At 40.8% G+C, this 22198-nt stretch overlaps 1 protein-coding gene across 2 annotated transcripts in view; it reads left to right on the top strand.

Annotated features, from left to right (window-relative positions):
- The first annotated feature begins 18948 nt into the window (after window positions 1–18948).
- CHD1 (chromodomain helicase DNA binding protein 1) overlaps window positions 18949–22198 on the top strand; it is a 77767-nt gene continuing 74517 nt past the window's right edge. The window contains exons 1-2 of one of the 2 annotated variants that reach the window (XM_027037303.2): window positions 18949–19451; window positions 21538–21733. In XM_027037303.2, the coding sequence (XP_026893104.1) occupies window positions 21681–21733 (53 nt within the window). In that variant the 5' untranslated portion in view covers window positions 18949–19451; window positions 21538–21680. The remainder of the gene's footprint in view (window positions 19452–21537; window positions 21734–22198) is intronic. The other variant, XM_053225161.1, reaches the window with a different exon arrangement.

Below are 22198 nucleotides of genomic sequence, written 5' to 3'. Positions count from 1 at the left end.
TTTCTCTGTCTGTCCTAGAGCTGGGAATCAGTCTTCTGCCTTTGGACTCAGACTCAGACTTGAACTTACAACATCAACTCTCCTGGGTCTCAGGGCTTTGGACTAGGACCAGAACAATACCATCAGCTCTCCTGGATCTCCAGCTTGCCAAATGCAGATCTTGGGAATTAGTCTCTAAAGCAGGAGCCAATTCCTTAAAAAAAAAAAAAAAATTAAAGATATATATATTTATCTATCTCCTATTATTCCATTCCTCTGGAGAACCCTAATACATGGTCCCTATCATATCTCCATTTAATTCACTTGTCTGCCCCCTGCAAAAACTGGGTGAATCCTGGAGAATTATCATATACTACCATAAGCCCAAACAAGTAGTAGCCTTGACTGCAGCCCAGGCTTGGCCTGTCCCTTTAATAGAGCATATTAATATGGCTTCAGTTACAAAGTATATGGTAAAGCAAACTGAGCACAGAATCTTCTGGAAGTTTATGCTATTTTACTTTTTTTTTTAAATAGTTGCCTCACACACACACCTCATTTATCTGAATATTCTTGGCCAGTTGTCTTTCAGGTTTTCAAAATCATTCCCAAAATTTTTGTAGAAACTAGTTTCCCTTCTTAGTTCACCAGTTTATGTAATTTTTTTCAATGACTTAACTACGATAACAAGTACAACTAGCATTAACAGGCTTCAAAGAACAAACACATAATTTAAAATATGTAATTCAACTTATAGGAGCAGAAATGTATATTGCACTAGAGTAGCTTACCACCTATAAGCCTTTAGAAGTTCAGCGTGCTGATGACAGCAGTCAGTGTGTTTTACAGAGGGAATGGAAAGGGTGGGTTCTTCATTCCAAGGAAGTGTAGTGGATTTAAGATGAAGTGGCCCTCAGTTGTGATTATGTTTATGCTCAGAAATGACATGATTCTCCTCTCCTTCCTAGAGCCATGTATGTGTATATGGTGGGGGCGCAGATGAAATGAAAGGCAGTGGTACAGAAATGTACTTTTGATCTTTCCAACCCTAAACAGATCTGATCTTATCCTTTGCCTGCCCCAGACCATTGCTAGTTCTCATTGCTCTCAAGACAAATAAAAACTCCTTCAAAGTGCTGTGTAAATCCGTTCACCAGCTCGGAGTCCCTGTGTTTTCAATCATATTTGTACCTTTTTCCACTTCCCCCACCGACCCTCCTGCCCTGCCAAAGCAGAGGGGATCATGCTTTTCCACTTGCTTATGACTTTGCCACTCAGTCTAGAATGAAATTTTCTTTCTTCTTCAGGGTGACTATATAATTTACTGTCCAAACTGGTACATACTTGAGAGCAAAAGGGGACACGAACCAGGTGGGACAATGGGAGAAAATAAAAACTGGGGTAGTCAATATTCATTATGGGCCCACTGATTTCCTCACTTCTGTGATCTCAGTGCCTAACACTCAGAGGATGCTCCAAAAATTTTGGTTGAAAATTGATTATATATTCTATGATCTTCTCCTACTGCTGTTTTTTATTTCCCTCTAACACATATAGAAACTGTGTGAATTATCGAATGTGCCCTTTCTTCATGGCAGCAAATTCCAGACTACATAGCAAGAGGACACAGGCTGGATTTCAGCCACTACTTTCCTCTCACGCGGGCATTTTTCTGTAGTGAAAAAAAAATTAAATGTGTCTCCAATTATTTATCCTATAAAAAATTAAGTGGTTGTGGGAGATACAGAAACACTCCACTAAAATATATGTTAGACAACATTTGAAATCTGGATGAGAAAAGATGCAAAGTGAATTTGTAGTAAGAGGAGGAAAGTATCAAATTATCCATCTAGAATTTTATGCAGAGTGAACAAGAGAGCACTGTGAAAATCTATAGGGGAACGATAAATTTGCTTCACATTGAAACAGGAAAATATTTTACAAGAGGAGCATGGGTCCATAATATTACTTAGAGAAAGCATACTGTCAGTATCACACTAAAAAAAAAAAGAAAAACTGATACTCTTATTGCTCAGAAACAGGTTATGACAACTGTATACATAAAATGCTCATTGTGTTCTAAGAAATCTTAACAAACAAGAAATATGGGTTGTTCAATACTTCTGCAGCATAGTACATACATTTAGAGATATTATCCACTGGGCACTTTAAAAACAGACAAACCTGCTAACTTTTTATCTTTTAAGAGCCTGCCTTTCTTTCTATGTGCACTCTCTATACCCCACTCTTCTATTACCATTCTCTACATCTAGGATGTCAGATACTTTGGTTAAAAAGTAATTAAAAAATCATTTTTTTAATGGACTCAGTTTCAAATTCTACACTTTAGGGTGCCTGGGTGGCTCAGTTGGTTGAATGTCCGACTCTTGATTTCAGCTCAGGTCATGATCCCAGAGTTGTGGGATCCAACCCCGAGTCAGGCTCTCTGCTGAGTATGGAGTCTGCTTGGGATTCTCTCACTCTCTTTCTCTCCCCCTACCCTCTACCCCTCTTCCCTGCTCATGTTCTCTAAAATAAAATAAAAAATTCTAAACTCCTTTGGTTCTTTTTGAAAAAGTCTAAAAAATTAAAGTACATGGTTAAAAAAATGAAGTAGTTTTGATGGACTAACAACTAAAAGAATAACCGATGCCTCCTTTCTCTTCTCTTCATCTCTGGGCCCTGAGGCAAACACTTTTCAGGTATTTAAAGCTGTTTCTTCTGTTAACAAGCCCCATTTCCTAAATAATATATATTAAAAGCTATTTTATTTCTTTATTTACATATTTTAGACAATGTCTCTTCACTTGTTAAGAGACTTATTAAGACAAACCTGATAGGGCAGAGGACTCCTGCGTGGCTCAGTTGGTTAAGTGCCCAACTTTGGGTCAGGTCATGATCTTCAGTCCTGACAGGGTTTTGTCAGGTAGGATGCCTCAACTTCTAGTAATATCAATCCACCTCATTTAAGAAATAAGAACTGCACTGATTTCCACAATTGGAAGCCCAGAGTTTATTGTGAACCCGAGTCCACTTCCAGTGGCACTGGCTCCATTTCTCTGCGGTTCCCTCAGTTCTATTATCCTTGGTATGATGTCCCCATCCTTAGACGGCCTCTCCTGTGGAGGTAAATGGGTTGTAGGAATTCCTGGTTTCACATTAACACAGCTGACATCCAAAAGAAGAAAGAGGTCATTCTCCGATTTTTCACATTAAAACAAAGAAATCTCTTTTTCTGAATACCTAGACAAACCCCCCATAGACCTCTACTACAAATTGGGTTATATGTTCATTCCTGAACCATTCCCTGTAATCTAGGGGATGCCATGAATTCATTGGCTTCAAACTGCCCATCCACAGATATATTAGAGTAGCAAGGGGAATTGGATTACAATAATTGATTTCATCAGGATGAGCTCTAAAGGGACTACATGGCCACTATGCAATGGGGAAAGGGTGAAATGGATGTTGGATCAGCAATGCCAACTTCCACCATAGGCATTTAGCACTCACTTACTACATCCACCCCCTGCCACTCGAGGAGGATTACATTGCCGTATGTATTAAAATCCCTAATAGTGTCAACTTCGTGATAGCCATGAAAAAGATGGCAAGAGGGTACTGCAATTTTATTTCCTTTCTGTAGAATATTTGTTTTACCTGTAATTTTTAATTGCTTTTAAAAATCCTACCAAAAAAAGTTACTTTTAACATATCCTCAAACTTTTCCACATGTTTCATCGTATCAACTGATCAGGAAGATTATCTTGTAGTAGGGGAGAAAACAATAGGCCAGTAAGACAAGTAAAATGAGGTAACTGTAAATCCTAATCACTATTTGTATGAGGAAAATAAAGAAGGGAACTAGCAAAAGTAACTGAGGAAAGCCTCTTTAGAGAATGCTGTTTAGAGGGCCTCTCTGAGGAAGTGACATCTGACCGGAGACCTACAGGATGACGGATAGCCTGCAGGAGAAGAGCTGAGAGAAGCATTCCAGGCCTAGAAAGGACAAGAGCAAAAGCCTGCAAGTGGAGAAGAATTTGGCAGGCTTGTGGATAGAAAGGAGGCCAAGTGGCTGGGACATAATGAGTAGGGGGGAGAATGATGGGGTAAGACTCTGCAGAGCTAGACTGAAGTGAGGTCATGCAGGCTCTTGGAAGACCATGGAAAAAGGTTGGATTTTTCTGAAAGGGTGTCAAACAGTGGAGCAATAGGATTTACTTTATGTTTTTAAAGACACTCTACGGATTCTTTGTTAAGAGTAGATTCAGAGGGTGGGTGGGATAAGAGCTGAAATGGAAGTATGAGAATAGGCACGATACTGGCTGCCACTCCCTTCCTCATAGCAATTCTACAGACTGTACTCTTTATACTATGTTATTTATTTATTTATTTATTTAATTTTTGTTTATTTATTTTTGAGAGAGACAGAGCGTGAGCAGGGGAGGGGCAGAGACAGAGGGAGACATAAAACTCAAAGCAGGCTCCAGGCTCTAAGCTGTCAGCACAGAGCCCAACGTGGGGCTTGAACTCACGAACCGCAAAACCATGACCTGAGCCAAAGCTGACTGAGCCACCCAGGTGCCCCCATCCTATGTTTTTTTTTTAAAAAAAGTTTGAATAGTGTTGAAAATGTTTAATCAGCTTTACTTATTAATGACTAGATGTTAATTTAATTATGAAGACAGAAAGAACATCAAATTTAAAGTACTTGTACTTGTTTGCTTATTCATTTATTTCAGATGAATCAGGGAGGCTCACCTACCATCTTCTCTGGAAGTTTTGTTAGTGACATAAATAAAAGGATAGTGTCATGTAATTTTTACTTACATTTCTCTAATGAAAGTGACCTTAACTAGTCAGAGTAAAAAATAGGTGATCCACCATATTAAATAATATTAAGAAAGCATAAAATCAAATTGATTTTTAGTTTTTTTTTTAAATAAAGCATTTATGCCTTAATATGCTATACCAAATCCCTAAATATTTCACATTTCAGGGTGAAAAATTAACATCTATGGAGAATTTTAAATGTGAAATGTGTGCCTGGATGGCTCAGTTGGTTGAGTGTCCGACTTTGGCCCAGGTCATGATCTCATGGTTTGTGGGTTCAAGCCCCACGTCGGGCTCTGGGCTGACAGCTCAGAGCCTGGAGCCTGTTTCAGAATCTGTGTCTCCCTCTCTCTCTTCCCCTCCTCTGCTCATACTCTGTCTCTCTCTCTCTCTCAAAAATAAATAAACTTAAAAATTTTTTTTTTTTAAATAAAATGTGAAAAGAGATAGAGAAGCTTCTGGCTAAATGAACACTTTTACTTCCTCAATGTTAATACAAAAATTAGTATAAACAAACAAATAATTTGAATGTGAGTGCTCACTCTACTGAACTCAAATTAGATTCCTTGTTTATTATTATGTACCCTCTGGCCTTATGGCTTTGTCCTCTCTCTTCCTTCTGCATGGAATGCCCCTGCCCCTGCCAAATATCTGCACGACTCTCTGCTTTACTTTATTCAGTTTTTGGCTCACATATCTATGACCTTATCAGAAAAGCTCTCTGTGACCTTGTTTAAAATACCATCTCCATCACCCTCTATCCCTCTGAAAATACATATTTTTTTTCTTCGCAGCGCTTACCACTACCAGATATAAGGTATGTTTAATTTCTGGCTCCCCACACAGGAACACAAGTTCCAAAAAAATGCAGAGACTTGGATTTTTTGTTGATTGCTGTATGTCAAACACCTAAAACAAAAAGCACAATATGTATCTGTTTCACATATAGCTGTTGAATAGAATGTGTCCCTATCAAAATAGGACCTACATTCGTAGCATTAAATGAGTCTCTGCTGTATTAAATTAATAATGACTCAACTATATTCTTTTCAATGGAAGACTTTCTTTGCCCCTATATAGTGAATCCCAGGGACAGGCTCTGGGGCATGTCCTCCTTGTGTCCAAGAATATAAGGTCCTCTGAAGCTAATGTCACAGCTCTATCACTGGTCAGCCCTCCACAGCTGTCCACTTCTAGTCATTCTGTTATTTATTGACCGCTTTATTTCCTGGCTTATTATCCTATTTCCCCTTTCCAACACTATACGTAGTCATTCTCAGTGACTTTCAAGTATATTTAGATGATCCATCCAATGGCATAGTCTCTTAGTTCTTTTGTTACGTTTTTGTTTTTTAACCTCTATCATTCCTTTTTGTTTCTTAGGATTTCCAACTCTCTCCGTACATTGCCCATCTGCTCTTTTATGCTGCCTACTTTGTTCACTATTGTTCATTGTATATTAATCATAGTTGTTCTAAATTCCTCATCTGACAATTCCCAACAACGCTGCCATGTCTGGTTCTGATGCTTACACTTGTGTTTTTTTGCCTTTTGGTACACCTGGAAATTTTTTCTTCATAGTTGGACATAATGTACTGAATAAAAGGAATTGCAGTAAATAGACTTAGTGATACAGTGTTGAGGTGTTGGTGGAGGAGAAACATTCTACAATCAGGTGATTAGATCTTAGTCTTTAGTGTCCCTAGGTCTCTGAACTGTGAACTGGGTTTCTCGGTTTTCTGTCCTCCTGAGGTGGGACAGGATGACTAGAGTGGGTAGGAATGGGGTGTTTCCCTTCCCCTAGATCACTTAGGCTTTGATAATAGCCTAGCAAGTTAGGTAGGTGCTGGTTAACTAGTTTCTCCTGAGGGCAAGCCTGTTTTAAAAGAAGAATGATTTGAAGTATGTTCAAATGGTTCTTTCCCCCCTCCCCCTGTAGAAAGCACAAGGGAATTCTTGTCAGATATTTACTGTGGGAACCTAGTCAAGCTCTTGGAGGTAAATCTCACAATATTTGGGTAGGCCCCTCTATGACTGGGTCCCCTGATTTTGTAACTCTCAGAGTTTACACAAAGCCTCCAGCAATTCATCAATTACAGTTCAGACTTTTCTAATCTGTGTATTTGTTTGTCTTGCCAATCTTGGTGGCAGAGGTTTGTCCTGTGTTGTCCCTTCTCTTCCTGATCCAAGAAGAGTTGCTGATTGTATAGTGTGCTAGCATAGAGTGGAGACTTCCAAGCTCCTTACACATGGAACCTTCGTCACTTCCAAAGACCATTGCCAACCTCAGTTCATATCCTGGACTAATCCTGGACTGTGTAAACACTGGTAACTGTACTCTGTGAAATATCCATTTTGAACATCCTTTTTGGTCCACTACTTCCTATATGTCCAGCTCACTTTAGTTTGCTGTAAGTCTTTAGCTTCTTACAGACCTCCAGTTCATTGACATCCTCCTCCACTCCCACTGCTTTTTAATTATCTATATTCACTCTTACATTTACCCAGCTTGGATTTCATGTTTTCATCACACGACCATTCCTTTTGAAGTGAAATCAACTGCCTTGGTTCCCATCTCTCTGTTGAGCTCATTTCACAAAATCTGAAATCTGCTTGATTTCAATTATTTGTTTTTTTGTACAGAGACCCAAGCAATTTCATAAAGAAATAATACAATCAGCTAACTCATTTCTCTTTAAACTCATAACCACAGACTGCAAACAAACATCCAAGATAATCTGGCATTCCTACTATGCTTCCCTAGGAAATTCGTCTTTACATCCTATAAGGGGAAAATGCCATATATATATTTTTTTCCTATCATGTCAGACTCCTTCACTTTTACTCATTTTCAGCTGATGATCTATTTCCGTAAGTCATGGTGAGTACAGAAACCATCAGACAGGATTTACTTCATTTTCATTATAACAAATATTCAAACCTCTCTGCATCTGCACTCACCTTCTCAGCCTTCTTTTCTGTTAAAATGGAAATAGTGTCATTTTCCCAATCATGGGCGACTGTAACTCTTGACACCTATATTTTCTCTTCTTCTCAGTGTTGCTTCTTCAGTTATTCTGTCTACAGCACATCATCAAACTTTCATTCTCTGCTTATTATTCATGCCAGTGTACCAACATATATCAGTATTTTCAACTAAAATAATGCTTTGTTGACTTATACCATCCATTACCACACACCTTTTCACAACAAAGGTTTTATGTACACACACATACACACACACTTTTTTAGTAAACAGTGATATGAATGTTTATGGGAAAAAAATAGCATCTCCCTCTCCCAGTCGTCTCCACTCTGAAATACCTTCAACATTTCTAGTGCTTTGATATTTATCTCCACATTCCCCTCCAAAAATACTTGTTTGCTATTTACTGATATATTTAGATTCTACTGTATAGCAAATAAGGTCCTCAACTCAAATGTTGTTACTCTTCCATCCCAAATTAATCTTGATTCCACCTTTTCTACATTTCAAAGATACTCTTCTAATCCTCACAGCTATTGTATACTAGAATAGCTTTATAAGTGGAGAGTTAGAGCCATTTTCACTTTTGCTACTATTATCCATTTTCTACATAGCAGCTACAATTTTGTAGAGAGTAAATCAGATTATGCTATTCTTTGGTGTAAAGCCTTTCAATAGCATCTTCTTGTGTTTGGAATCAAACCCAAATGCTTTCCAGAGATGACAAGGCCCTGGATCAAAGGAGGTTCCTTGAATGTCTTTTGAGTCCATTAGCAACTTAACTTCTCACACACTACGCTACAGCTATACTTGCCTCCTTTGGTTCTTCACATAGAAGAAACCCCTTCTTACCTTACGGTCTTTGCACCTGTTCTTCTTCCTGCTTTTCCCATGGTTCTTCATACAATAGGCACTACCTCATCCTACCAGTAACAGCTCAAAGAAGCCTTCCCTGACCACTCTACTTCTCTTTCCATTTAAGTGTTTTTACTTTCTCTGGCGGTACCTCACCTTTCCCCTACAAAGCCCATCCCAATTTGTAACTTCTTTCCTTAATGATCTCTCTTCTTTCCCTCCCCCAAAGTAGAATATCAACTCCAAGTGAGAAAAAAACCCATGTCCATCTTAACACTGCTTTCCATGTACCTACCACAAGGATAGGCATAGAAAGCGAACTTAAGAGGGGTGCCTGGGCGGTTCAGTCGTTTAAGCCTCCGAGTTTGGCTCGGTCATGATCTCACGGTTCCTGAGTTTGAGCCCTGCGTCGGGCTCTGTGCTGACAGCTCAGAGCCTGGAGCCTGCTTCGGATTCTGCGTCTCCTTCTCTCTCTGCCCCTCTCTTGCTCACACTCTGTTTCTCTCTCTCTCTCTCTAATAAACATTAAAAAATTAATAAAAAAAAAAAAAGAGCACCTAAGAAATACTTGAATAGGGGCACCTGGAAGGCTGTCGGTTGGGCGTTCAACTTCGGCTTAGGTCATGATCTCATGGTTTGTGAGTTCCAGCCCCGTGTGGGGCTCTGGACTGACAGAGCCTGGAGCCTGCTTCGGATTCTGTGTCCCCTTCTCTCTCTGCCCCTTCCCCTGCTCACACTGTCTCAAAATAAACAGTTAAAAAAAAATACTTGAATTCTGCAATATGGGGACTAAATGTAAATTCAACTAGTTCAACTAAATTATATATTATATCCAGCAGGAATGGGATAGTAAATAGGCCCTTGAAATCTTATCAGGCATGAGCTAATAGACCCACTTCCTAGTAAGTTATTAGGAAATCTGGCTGCACCCCATTTGTATTCTCATTTACAGAGTCTTCCAGGGCCACCCCTGACAAGGGACACTAAGGTTCTTCTTTTGGGTCAAGGGTGCCCACTTCTGGCTGGTGCATTCTTTTGTGCTGGAGAATGAGAGGTGTTTGAGGTAGTCTGTGGTCTGAGTCTACTCTGGGGTTTATGGCATGCAACCGTTCCACTGTGAAGGACTGCCTGCCAATTTTCTTCCAGGGAGATTTGTTTTGTATTTAGCTAATGCTGAAGACCTTAGTGGGTCAGGTTTCTCCTAAAGTTGTCAATTCTTCTGGACTTCTGTTTCTTAGCAACAGCTGTGATTCTGCCCATCCTCATTGTTCTGAGTTAGCCTCAAAGCAAACAAGAGGAAACGTGTGCATGACAGCTTGCAGTTTGCCATTTAGTAACATTCCCAGACACATAGTGCATTCCAATCTTAGCAGCTACTGATAGACAATCTAAAGGATCATCACACTTTTGTGAGGCATGGAAGGGAATGGGCAGTGAAAAATGTTTTGAAGGAAACTGAAAAACTGGAGTTCCTTAACATCATTTGCTTCTTCTTGAGTGTTCCATTGCTATTAATAAAACTTCACTTTCTGCAATTCAATGTAAAAACTTCAGTGTTAAGAACAAGGTGGCAAAAAAAAAAATGTTGCAATTCAATAAACCCCTTAATTTCTGGAGCTGTTTATACGCTTTCAGACCAAAGGCAAATTGGCTTCCAATAATTGTCCAACGTGCTAAATTTGGCATAAATAGCCAAATTTGGTGCAACTGACTTTCTTCAGAGAACTTTTAGAATTTCTCTTTTCTAATCAACTTTTAAAAACTCAAGTGCATATAGTAACCAATGCACTTGACTTTTTTTTTTTTAATGTAGCTACAAAATTCTCTAATGCCTTGCCTCAGTGTATATATACTTTGAGTTCTAAGAGACTGTTGGAGAAAGCCTAGGTAAAAGATTCAGAATTGTGTAACACAAGCTAACAAGTCCGCATGTTAGGGGAGGAAGTATTGTCTACGATTCCACCTTGATTCAGTAGTTTCAGTTTCTCTGAGCTTTGTTATTTTCAATCCCATTCACAGTCAAACTGGAGACTCTTCTAGTTGCAACTGGCAGAAATTTACTCAAGCTAGTTTAAGCAACGTCAATAAATTTTATTATAAGGATAAATTATGATGAAAAATTCAGAGATAGGAAGCAAACTCAATCTTTTCAAGGCAATGAGATCAAGAAATGGAAACCTATCTGGAGCCAAGGCAACTCTTACAGCTGTGTCTGATCTGTCAGCATGGCTTCATGGAAAGCACAGACTCTGGAGTCAAACTGCCTGAGTTTTATTTTAGCTTCCTCTCATGTTTACTTTGGTCAAGATTCTGAATTTCCTCACCTGTAAGGTAGGGATAATAGTATCAACCTCACATAGTTAGAACACTGAATGACATTATAATCTGAGATCATTCTTAGTCTGCAACACAACTCAGATTGAGTTTGTACTGGAGAAAGAGAGGTGCTTGAGAGGTTGACGTATCTGTGGTCTGATTTGCTGCTCCCAAGTAAGGTAGCCTTGACCTAACTTCCTTTCTCAGAACAGATCAACTGGTAAACTTTCTCGACCCCAATTTTATTGTTTCTAATTTTTTGAGAAAGAGAGAGAGAGAGAGAGAGAGAGAGAGAGAGAGAGAGAGAGGGAATGAATATGAACAGGTGAGAAGGGCAGAAGGAGAGGGAGAGAGACTCCTAAGCAGGCTCCATGCTCAGCACAGAGTCCAACGCAGGGCTCCATCCCATGACCTGAACCAAAATTAAGAGACAGACACACTCAACTGACTGAGCCACCAGGTGCCCCTCTCAATCCCAATTTCAAATGCTCAAGAGAATCTGACTGGTCCAGATGGGATTCAGTTGTTAATCCTAGCTAAAGATGGAGGCATTAAGTTACTTATTACATATATATTTGCTGAAGCTCACCCCTGGATGTCTGTAAATATTTCTCAGTGGTGGAGGATAATGAAATAAGACTAAAATTAAAACAAAACAAATGGTGGATTTTTCTATACTTTTAACTCACTGATCTTCTGTTCTTCCATAGTCACAAAAAAGTCCCAATATCAGTGACTTGCCCAATGTCACATAGCTAATAATGAAGCTGTGGTTCAAAACTAGATATAACTCCAAATCTGAAATTTATTTTCACTAAAGCAATGCATTAGAGTTGTTTGCATTGTGAACCTATTAGATAATAACACTGTATTTAACCAAGCACTTGAGATACAAGACTTCAAATAGTTCAAAATTAGGTTTCCTAGTTTCCTTCCTCAATTTTTTTTTTAAAAAATTAATATTTATTGGGGGGGGGGCAGAGAGAGAGGGAGACAAAGGATCTGAAGCAGGTTTCAGGCTCTGAGCTGTTAGCACAGGGCCCTACAGCGGCAGGGCTCAAACCCGTGTACCATGAGATCATGACCTGAGCCAAAGGTAGATGCTTAACTGACTGAGCCACCCAGGCACCCCTCTTTCCCAAATTTTTAAGAAATGGGGATATATTATATACACAGTAACAAAACTAAAATGTTCAGCTCAAACTTTTTCATGTTTACACTCATAGAATCAGCCAGATCAAGATATAGAAAGAACATTTCCATCATTTCATTTATGCCTCTTCTAATATCCATGCCCTGAGAGGTTACTATCCTTTTATCATCATAGTTTTAATTTTGTATAAATAAAATTATATAGTATGAGTTCTTTTATATCTATTTCACTGAACACAATTCCTGTGAGATCCATCCTTGTTATCGTAGGTCTTCTTTTTGACTGCTGGGTAGTATTTCATTGCACAGATATACTTCACTTTGTTCCAGTTTGATGCCATAATCAATCAAACTGCCATGAACATTTGTATACAAAACTTTTAGCAGACACCTACATTAATTTCTCTCGGATATACACGGGATAGAAACTGCTGATATAGGGCAGGCGTAAGTTCAGCTATAATGGATACTGCCATCAATTTTCCAAAGTGGCTGTGACCAATTTACACTCCCACCAGCAATAAGAGTTTCAGGTATGCTGTATTTTCTTTTAAACAAGGAAAATAACAGTCTATTAATGCTAGTTACATTTCTTTGTTCCGCAAATGTATTTGCGGGTTGTTTTGTTGTTAGCTACAAGCAAGGCTGAGTTTAGGCTGTCAGAGTAAATCCTCCTTCATTAGCACCCTTACCAAACCACAACTCCACTCATTAACATTTCACTAAAAATACTACCTTGCTTGTCATCCTTTATAGGAGGGTTTCTCAACAATGGTACTATTGTCTATTGGGGCGAGAAGACTCCTTGTTATTGGGGCTGTCCAGTGGATTGGAGGATCTGTAGCAGTATTTCTGGCCTCTACCCACTATATGTCAGCAGCACCTGCCATTCATCTTGACAACCAAAAATGTTTCCAGATATTGCTAAATGTCACCTGTGGGCCAAAATTTCTCCTTGCCCCATTAATAACCATTATTGTCAAAATAAGTATCCTGGCCTCTCCACAGTTTATCTAAACTGTCATGAGTCAATGCAGTGTTAATACAATGATGTCCACAGTTTTCCAGTACTAATAGCACATTAGAATCATCTTTAAAAAAAGGTGAGCTTTTGGGGTGCCTGGGTGACTCAGTCAGTTAAGCGTCTGACTCTTGATTTCAGTTCAGGTCATGGTCTCACGGTTATGAGATGGATCCCTGCACTGGGCTCTATGCTGATAGCACGGATCCTGCTTGGGATTCTCTCTCTCTCTCCTCCTCTCTCTGCCCCTCCCCTGCTGGTGCTCCATTGCACAGATGCACTCTCTCTTAAATAAATGTTAAAAAAAAAAAAAAAAAAAAAAGAGGTGAGCTTTTAAAGAATGCATAGGCCAAGGCTTCACCTCAAAACAATGGGATGTAATCTCTTGAGGTAGGGCTTGAGCATTTTTCTTGCAAAGCCACCCAAAATTTCTTTTTGCACAGTTGAGAACTTACTTTATAGCATAGTACTCTTCCCAGCAATATATGCTTTAAAATAGATTTCTACCAACAATTTTTCAAACATTAGTAGAGTATGAGGCATACATATATTTGGGGAATAGAAGGCTGCCAGAAATTCTCAAATCACATTAACCACCTATAGCCCCTAAGTATAAACAGTGGTATCTTGTGTTTAGTTCCTGACTGAAAAAAAATATTTTTCTCAGATCAGACTTTTAATGTATTTCCTTTTTTGAATGATGAATATGTTAATCCTTCCAGCTAATTCTTATCCCTCTTTTCTAATCGGCCTCTCTCAAAAGGGCATTTCTCACTGTCTTTGAAACATGTTAAGTCTTTCACCTAAACTATTAAAAATCCACAGCCCTTCCCCTGTCATAAGCAAACAGAGCAGTTCATATTTCCTCCCAAGTCAAAGTCAAACCATCTGAAAGAATTTTAGACTCAATGATCCAATTTCTTCATTTATCACATTCCACTCCAGTCTGGCTTCTAGCCCTATTCCAACAAAATAGTTCGAAGGCAACAGATGCTTATCGTGTTACTGAATTCAATGGATATTTTGACTTTATTTCATGATTCTCAATAGTACTATACACTATTTACCTACCACTCTTTCCTTGAAGTACTTGTCTTTGTTCTCCATTGCACAACACCCTTAACATCTGCAACTCCTTATCCAGCTCATCTTCCTCTACTGGCCAAAAATTAATTTAAGTTCTTGACTGCATACTCCTAGGCTGTCTTCCAAGTTAATTTCATGTATACTTAAGACTTTAACTTCTTTGCACACACTTAACAGCTTTTATTCAGTCCAGATCTCTCTTCTAAGTTCTGGACTTCTATCTCAAAGACTTAGATGGCTCAGAGGCATCAGAAAGTCAGTTAAATCCCAAATTTATGATCCCCACACCTACCCATCTCCAAACATTTTACAACTGAAGTGAATGCCATTACCATTTTTTCCATTCCATTATGTGTACAACTTCCCTCCTCCTCCTAACCCTGCATCTAGTTGCATCGGCAAATCCTGTGGACACTTACAAATCTGCTCTCTTCTACCATTAACACTACCAAGGTATTTTTTAGCCTAATTCACTTAAGAATGTTGTGTCTTCCTTGACATGCCACTAATCTTTTTTTAAGGCTAAACTTTCCAATTTGCAAAATAAACTCCACAGTTTAAACTCCTCCAAAAGTTTCCTTTTGTTCCAAGAACCCACTTCTTTACCTAGCTTTGGGCCCTGAATAGCCTGGCTCCTACACAGCTTCATCTCCCTCAGTACTGTCTGTTCTAGCAGTACCAGGTTCCATACCAGTCCAAACCAGAGCATTTCTAAAAGTGAAAAATGCCCATCCTTGGCAAACTGGGAGAGAAGTTGACCTCATTTCTCTGGCCCCAGAATTTTTGCCCATGTTATTTCTTTTACCTGTAAAGCTCTTTACATTTCGTTTGCTTACCTACTTCATATTAATTCTTCAGTTCTCAGAATGTCACTCCTTTGGGGAGACTTTTCTGACCAGGATTCTCCATTAGGAATTCTCTTATGATTGATTCTTCATACCATTTTTCTGTTATGATTTCACACTAGGATTGTTTCCTGTACTAGACTTTAACTCTTTAAAGTATCTGTTTTTACTCTATTATGATCCCCTCACAACTCTCCCCCTCCCCCCGCAGAATGGCTGGTATGCAATTTATTGAATAAATATCAACATAATGCACTGGGGACAGACAGCCTGTACTCAAGGAGCTCATGATGTAGTATGAAAACAAATGCTTTATTACAAAGACACGGCTGCACTTAGAATACACAATTTGACGACCTAAAAGGGAGGTGTCACATAAGGCGTGAGTACAACTGCATGAGGACACTCAACAATCCTTCACGACTTACTTAAACTTGTAAGAGGCTAATTCATAAGATAAACTATATCCATTTACAATGAAAGGTACCTTTAGGATGACCTGAAGAAATATATGGCTAGTGTCATGTGCCTCTTAGGAATGACGGGAGGCAATGCTGGGGTTGTGAAAAGACTAAATAAAATATGTAGGCAGATTTGTGGTATATTCAAATATGTGTACTTAAATCAGGGGAGCAATTTCATTGGATTTCAAGTCTGAAAGGAAGCCTACAGGGTGAGCTAGAGGAAAAGAAGTAGAGAAATTGAGGCCTAAATAAACATAGTGAGGATTAAGAGAAAGGCTGAAGACAACATACATGAGGTAAAATGGACAATAAAGAATCTGCAGGTGAGGAATGATACAGCATCAATGTACCAATTTGATATTAGTAGCTAAACTTTTTACCATCTGTACACTTAACTTTGAAATTAGAGGAGGTAGAATCTTCATATATACTCCAATGGTTAGACTTTATATATTGTTGCCCCTTAGTATCACCTCTTAAAACTTTCATTTGAAATTTAACTTTTGATTCAAGAATTTATCAGTAAAAATAACCCAAATGCAATGGCCATAAACATGGCAAATGAGATGTTGGTGGATGTCAGAAAAAATTTCTAAACACTATCCAGAACCTAGAAATTTCTGTGCATCAGAGAAGGGAAGGGAGTGCCCAATATGTATCGTTAGGAAAAAAAACTTCCTAGGTACAGACTCCTGCCCCTTGCCCAACGCTGGGAACCACAGCTCCTGTTCTAGAATTTTAATGATTAAGAAAATAGAAAATGTAAATATTCACTATAAGGTGACTTAGAATTTCCTGGGTTCTATTTATAGAGGGCTCTGTAAATTTAAGTATCATATTTGGAAAGCTATTCCTCTGTTTGGCAAGGATCTGGGGGATGATGACATAGGTTTAGATTCTAAGCTATTTTAATACTATTCTGATTGTTTTAGCAGCTTCTCAAACACAAATTCTCTAGGCAACAAGAACATAATTATGGAATTAAAATCCTATCTTGGCATCCAAAACATTTATGAGAAAAACAAGAGTTACCATTGTCTTTATGTTGAACATCTTGCAATTCTAGATGTTTCTCAATCTACCTTCACCTACGGATACCCATCAGTAACTAGTCCCAGTAGAGCATATCAGAATCAAGGACCCACAAAGGGCTACCCTAGATTTTGTAAAATATGCTTTCCAAAGAATATGGAATTTCTCAAACAGGAAATAATAAAGACTTCCTGGTTGACATTAATTTTCAGGATTTTGCTAGTCATGTGCTGAGATTATCAACTGTCTTTTTAGTACCAATAAAGACAAAGTTTGTTCAAACAAAGTGAACCTAAAAATTTAACTGTACAGATAACAAATATCAAAAAAATACACTTGCTTTATTTATCAAATAACTTAAAAAACTTAACTGGCAAGAGTGTTCCCATTTTCCACTTACCTTGTTATTTCTTCACATTCTCAACAGTCATTCTAAAATTCTGTGGAGTCATAAAGTATATTATGATTTTACCAGAAATATAAATCTCCAAGGTTCAATACTTTCTTAAAAATTTATGAAGTTTTTTTTGCAAAAAAATCCGAAATGTCTAGTGTTTATATGTAGTATATCACATCCGAATAGCAATCAGTAGTTTAAAAACATTTGCTATATGCTTTCAAAAAAAAAAAAAGTTCATACAATTGTTTTTGTAAGATAATGACAAATTACAGTACAGTTATAACTGAACACTTTATTATCCGAATCATACTTCTGATGATTCAGAATGGTTACTGCAATGGTTACTGTTTTTCTGGGCCTTTTTCTTTTTACTTACCACTCTAGTAATCCAAGAGAGATTAGAGACACAAGAAGCCCCTATCAATAAGGCATCTTTATATTTTCAAAGCATAATATTAAAAACTAGCAGTTCCTACTTTTAGGGACTTCAGAAATGGATATTTGTTATGATCCTATCATTCTTCACAATCCAGCATTAGAACTATTTAACAACTAGGAAAAAAGAAAAATAAAGAGACTGAGGCATACATCATTTTGCAAATTATGGTAGTGTTACATTTTGTTTTACTAGTCATTAATATTTTTTTGAGTAGACCATGTGCACCTGTTTGTCCTTCCCTACTCCCAAAGGGTGAATGAATATACTCTTCCATATAACGAACAGGTATTTGGAGATACGTTTTGAGATCTTTTTGAAGGCTTTAAACCAAACTATTTCAACAGCTGGTAGACTAAAACATGAATATTTCCCACAGGAGAAAATCATTATTTTGGGGATGGAGCTACCACATTCAAACTCATTTGGCTTGGAAGGGAGGCCTTTGCACCAAATCCAATCACTGGAGAATAGGATTAGAGAGAGTTTTATCATTAACCTCGATTGATTCAAGACTGATCAATGGACTGGAAATAAAGTATAAAACAATTTTGATTTTAAAAATGCTTTCAAACAGAGTGAAACGGGACACCACCAGGCTTGAAAAGTGTTTCCGTCGACATTTCTAAAGGTTTGTAACAGGCCCGCAGTTACAGTTATGAAAGAAACCGTCAACTAAATTGCAGCAGGTTAAACTGACACAGTTACCAACGTCCCTTGAGTTGTTTTTCTTTCTGTTGCGAGTTGGCACCGCACCCTCCACCCCGCCCTCCAGGGACTTAGAAAGGTAGTAAAAACTTTTTACTGAACCAGGCAAGGGATACCCACAAATGAAGAAGAGTTATAGGAGGTCAATAACCCCGTCTCTATTTTTCTCCGTCTCCTCAGGTGCCCCGCCCGTTCGGATCAACAGCCACCCCCCCACCCCGAGGGAGCCTAAGCGTAGAAGGCGGCGGGAGGTGACCACAGTTGCCCAACAGTTGGGTTCCCAGGCTGCCTGGTGTGACGCACAACCCCTCCACACCCCTCCGGACAGGCGCTCTGTCTGGTCCGGGATCCCGAGGGAGATGCGATTCGAGGCCTGGGCAACCGGACCCCACGCAAGACCCTGCTCCCTCCGCGTATCCACCTCGGCCCTCCCGCTGCACCCCCAGGCCCAATGTGGTTTTTAGCATTTCCCTAGCCCCCCTTCCCCCCGCCCGCTTCCCCGATAGCTTCTCAGTCTCTTCGCCGCGAGGTCCTTGCGCAACGTTCCAAGTGACAGCAGCGTCCATACCCGCACGGAGCGGGCCTGCAGCTCCCACTTCCCGGAATTCAATTCCGGGCCTCTAAGGGAGGGCGCCGGAGCAAGGATCAGCAGCCCACGGCCGTGGCCAGAGTCCTGCGGCCTCCGCGCGGCCGGCGTGCGCGCCCCCAAACGTGAGCGTGCGCGCCTCACTCTCCGCCCGCCTCAGCACCAATAGCTTTCCTTCTACACCCCACGGCTCCACAACGTAGCCCCTCCCACCGTCCGCGCGCCAGCCGGAGGTGTTCGGCGTGCGCGCGCCCGTTCGCCCGCCGGCCCGCCTCGCGCCGAGTGGGGAAGGGGAGTGAGCAGAGGCGCTTACGTCGCGCGGGAGGCGGAGGCGACGACGACCTCGGTGGTGGTGGCGGCGGAGGCGGCTACGACGGAGACGGTTGCGCTCGCTCTCTCGGCGTCATGGCGGCTGCCGGGAGCCGATAAGCGGCGGGAGCGGGTGCGCGCGCGTGGCCGCGGCGACGACGACGGCTCGTTACTTCTCGCTTTTGCTGCCTTCGCCGTTGGTGCTTCAATAATGAATTGATTGTTGGATCCGCTCCGCAGGGGATCGCGCGTTGGTGCCGCGGCCCGGGGCTTCCCCTTCCCCTCCGCGTCCTTCCCCTTCCCCCTCCCCCTCGCGGACTCCGGCTTACCCCGAGACGCCCGGAGCCCGAGGACTCACTCGGCGGCAGAGACGCGGGCCCGGGCGCGGGGGAGGCCGCTGATCCGAGTGGGCTCTCCGCCCCGCGAAGCCTGCACGCCCGCCGGTAAGAAAGGGGGTGGCGGGCGGGTCAGGATGTGGCGGGGAGGACGGGAGCCGGCCAGGCGGAGGGCGGGGGCGGCGCGGTGCCCGGGCGGCGGCCCAGCGGCCGGGCGCCGGGCGAAGGCCGGGCCGCTCTGCGAGGGCCGGCGGTGGCTGACGGGCTCGGAGCACAGGGGGCGTGTGAGTGGTGAGCGCAGGCCGGCGCCGAGGAGCGCATCCTCGCGCAGGACGGGCGGGCAGCTGGGCAGTCGAGCCCGGGCCTCCTCGGCTTGGGGCTGGCCGGGCCGCGAGGGGAGAGCTGCAAGGCTCGAGCGGCAAGCACTTGCCCGGTGCGTTGGTCCCGCCGCGACCCGGGCTCCCAGCACGTGGGGAGCGGCGGGGAGGGGGAGGGGGCGGCGGCCCGGGCGAGCCCGGGAGGGCGCGGGGCGGGTCTGCGGGAAGTTTGAGGCGGGAAGAGAGACTCTGGGACCGGGATGAAGGCCCAGAGAAGGACGGGGCTGGAGTGGGGTCGTGTGCGTCTGGTTGGGAGGCTGCTTGAAGCGAAGCTGCGAAGTATAGATGAGGGAGGGGGAAGGTTTCCAACCTCCTTTCGAGTACCGCTTTGAAAACTTAGCAGGAGTGAAGCAACTGTGAAAAGACGGGGCGCAGAGAAGGAAGATTGAAGAGGTTTAGCCACTTAGGGAAGAGTCATTGTTAAGACGCGTGAAAGGCACCAGAGAGCTGCGTGCGCTTGGAGCTTCACAACTTAAGGTTGTGAGAAGGGTCTCAGAAAGAGGACTTACTCCGACAGGGAAGATGAGGGGGGGGAAAGGAAGTTACAATGTACGGAGAAAGCCATTTTGAGGGGCGAAAGGAAGGTGAAAAGGAAATAACGAAAAGATGAGTGAACTTTCTCGATGAAGAGAGACTTTCGAGAAAGAGAGGCGGTTTATTAAGTAGCTAGATTTTTAAGACCTAACTGTTTTATGGTGTAAAGCTCTTTGACTAGTTGGAATTAATATTTAGCGTTAAGAATAAATGTTGCGTGGCATGGTTACTTTTTGGATGACCAGTTCTTGCAAAGAGTCTACTGGACTGTAGTCTCTGGAGAATTACAATCCCAGTGAAGATGCAGAGTTTGCTCTGATTGAGTTGGCAACAGCATATTTTCCCCCTCTTTTTTGTGGAGTGGAAATAATCGTAGGAGTAAATTCTCTTTGCTGAGGTCGGCGGACAGCTCTGCTTTCAGTCGCCTGTCTCGGTACTTTCTGGCTGGGGAAGGATCTGACGTCTCCTTCCCCCGCTTCTTCCTCTCCCTCCCCTGCCAGAGATCTCCTTTGTTTATTCGTGGATGGCTTGTAGGTGACTCTCCACTGTTGTGCTGAAATCTTGAAAGGTGGAAATGCTGTGTCTTGGCTCATGATTTCTACCCCAAGCCCCTTTTCTTAAATAATCCTAGTGTATATTACCTTTTTTGTTGTTGTTTTTGAATGGAACCCTGCAAGCCCAAACTGGATAAATATTATTTAAATTTTATCACTCCACTCTCGGTTTACCTGTGAAAGAACACAATTGTTTTGACCTATACATTTTTCGCTAAGATTATGTGATACCCTTTTATTCTGTTCTTAATGTGAGCATTTTCAAAACTTTTTCTCACTCAAGTACAAGAAGTTCTTGATAATAGGAATTAGTGCTTGATTAAGTTTTTCCCCCTTCATTTGTTTGACCAAGTATCCATTAAGACTTCATTTTCGGTTCTTGGGAAACATATACGTGTATGTATAGGTTATGTACTACCACTTTGCTTTAGTTATCTGTTTATCTATAATGTCTATATATGTGTATTGACACACAGTTTTAGTCAAAGTTTTGTCATTCCACAAATATTTTAATTTCGTCTGTCAAAAATAAGCAATAGTGTGCTAAATTCTAGTAAGTAGGCAGGAGTGTAGTTAGTAGAAGCCTAAGCATTTTGAGTGAAAGACTCCTACTCCTTGCTTACCATCTCTGATTTAATTGGCCTAGGTAGATTTGTATAAGTTCTAAATAGATGGATTTATCTTTTTTTCTACAGGATATTTTCTTAACTTTCTTAATATTTTTTTTAGGTGAATCAGAACGGCCCCAGGAAGCCTGTGAATGTTGGAAAGAATTCATCTGTGAATTTTTGATGTTTAAGGAGTTCATATTTGTATTCATCTTTTTAACTGGGAAGATTTGTGTTTTATTTTAAAACTTCTTGATATTTACAATGAATGGACACAGCGATGAAGAAAGTGTTAGAAACAGTAGTGGAGAATCAAGGTAAGCACTTTATTATCAAGTATGTATTATGAAGAGAATGTAAACTTGTGTGACTCTTTAGTTTTCCTAATAGGTGGCAGAGTTTTCAGATCAGATTCTTCCTCTTAGTTATCCAAACAGTTAAAAGTTTCTCATACGCTTTGTCGATAATACAGGTTTTCATTTTTTTTTTTTCATTGAGATGTACAAAGAAGAATTTAAATACAGAAAGTTTAGGTGACTTAAATCTCTTTGGTGGTTTATATTGTTTGGGTCAATTAATGAACTAGAGCAAGTAAAAAGAAACATTTAAATTGATTTGCCTATTAGTGCACTCTCCAAATAAAAGCAGCAAGAAGTTCTTTACTTACTTTTTCCCAGGATTTTGTTTTCTATACCTGTCCTGTCCAGTATAGGAGCCACTAGCCACCTATTGCTATTTAAATTTAAACTATTTAAAATTACAGAATATTCAAAATTCATTTA

Source organism: Acinonyx jubatus, chromosome A1, assembly GCF_027475565.1.
Source record: "Acinonyx jubatus isolate Ajub_Pintada_27869175 chromosome A1, VMU_Ajub_asm_v1.0, whole genome shotgun sequence".
NCBI lineage: Eukaryota > Metazoa > Chordata > Mammalia > Carnivora > Felidae > Acinonyx > Acinonyx jubatus.
Note: the sequence above shows the minus strand (reverse complement) of the source record. Positions and strands in the feature narration are given on the sequence as shown.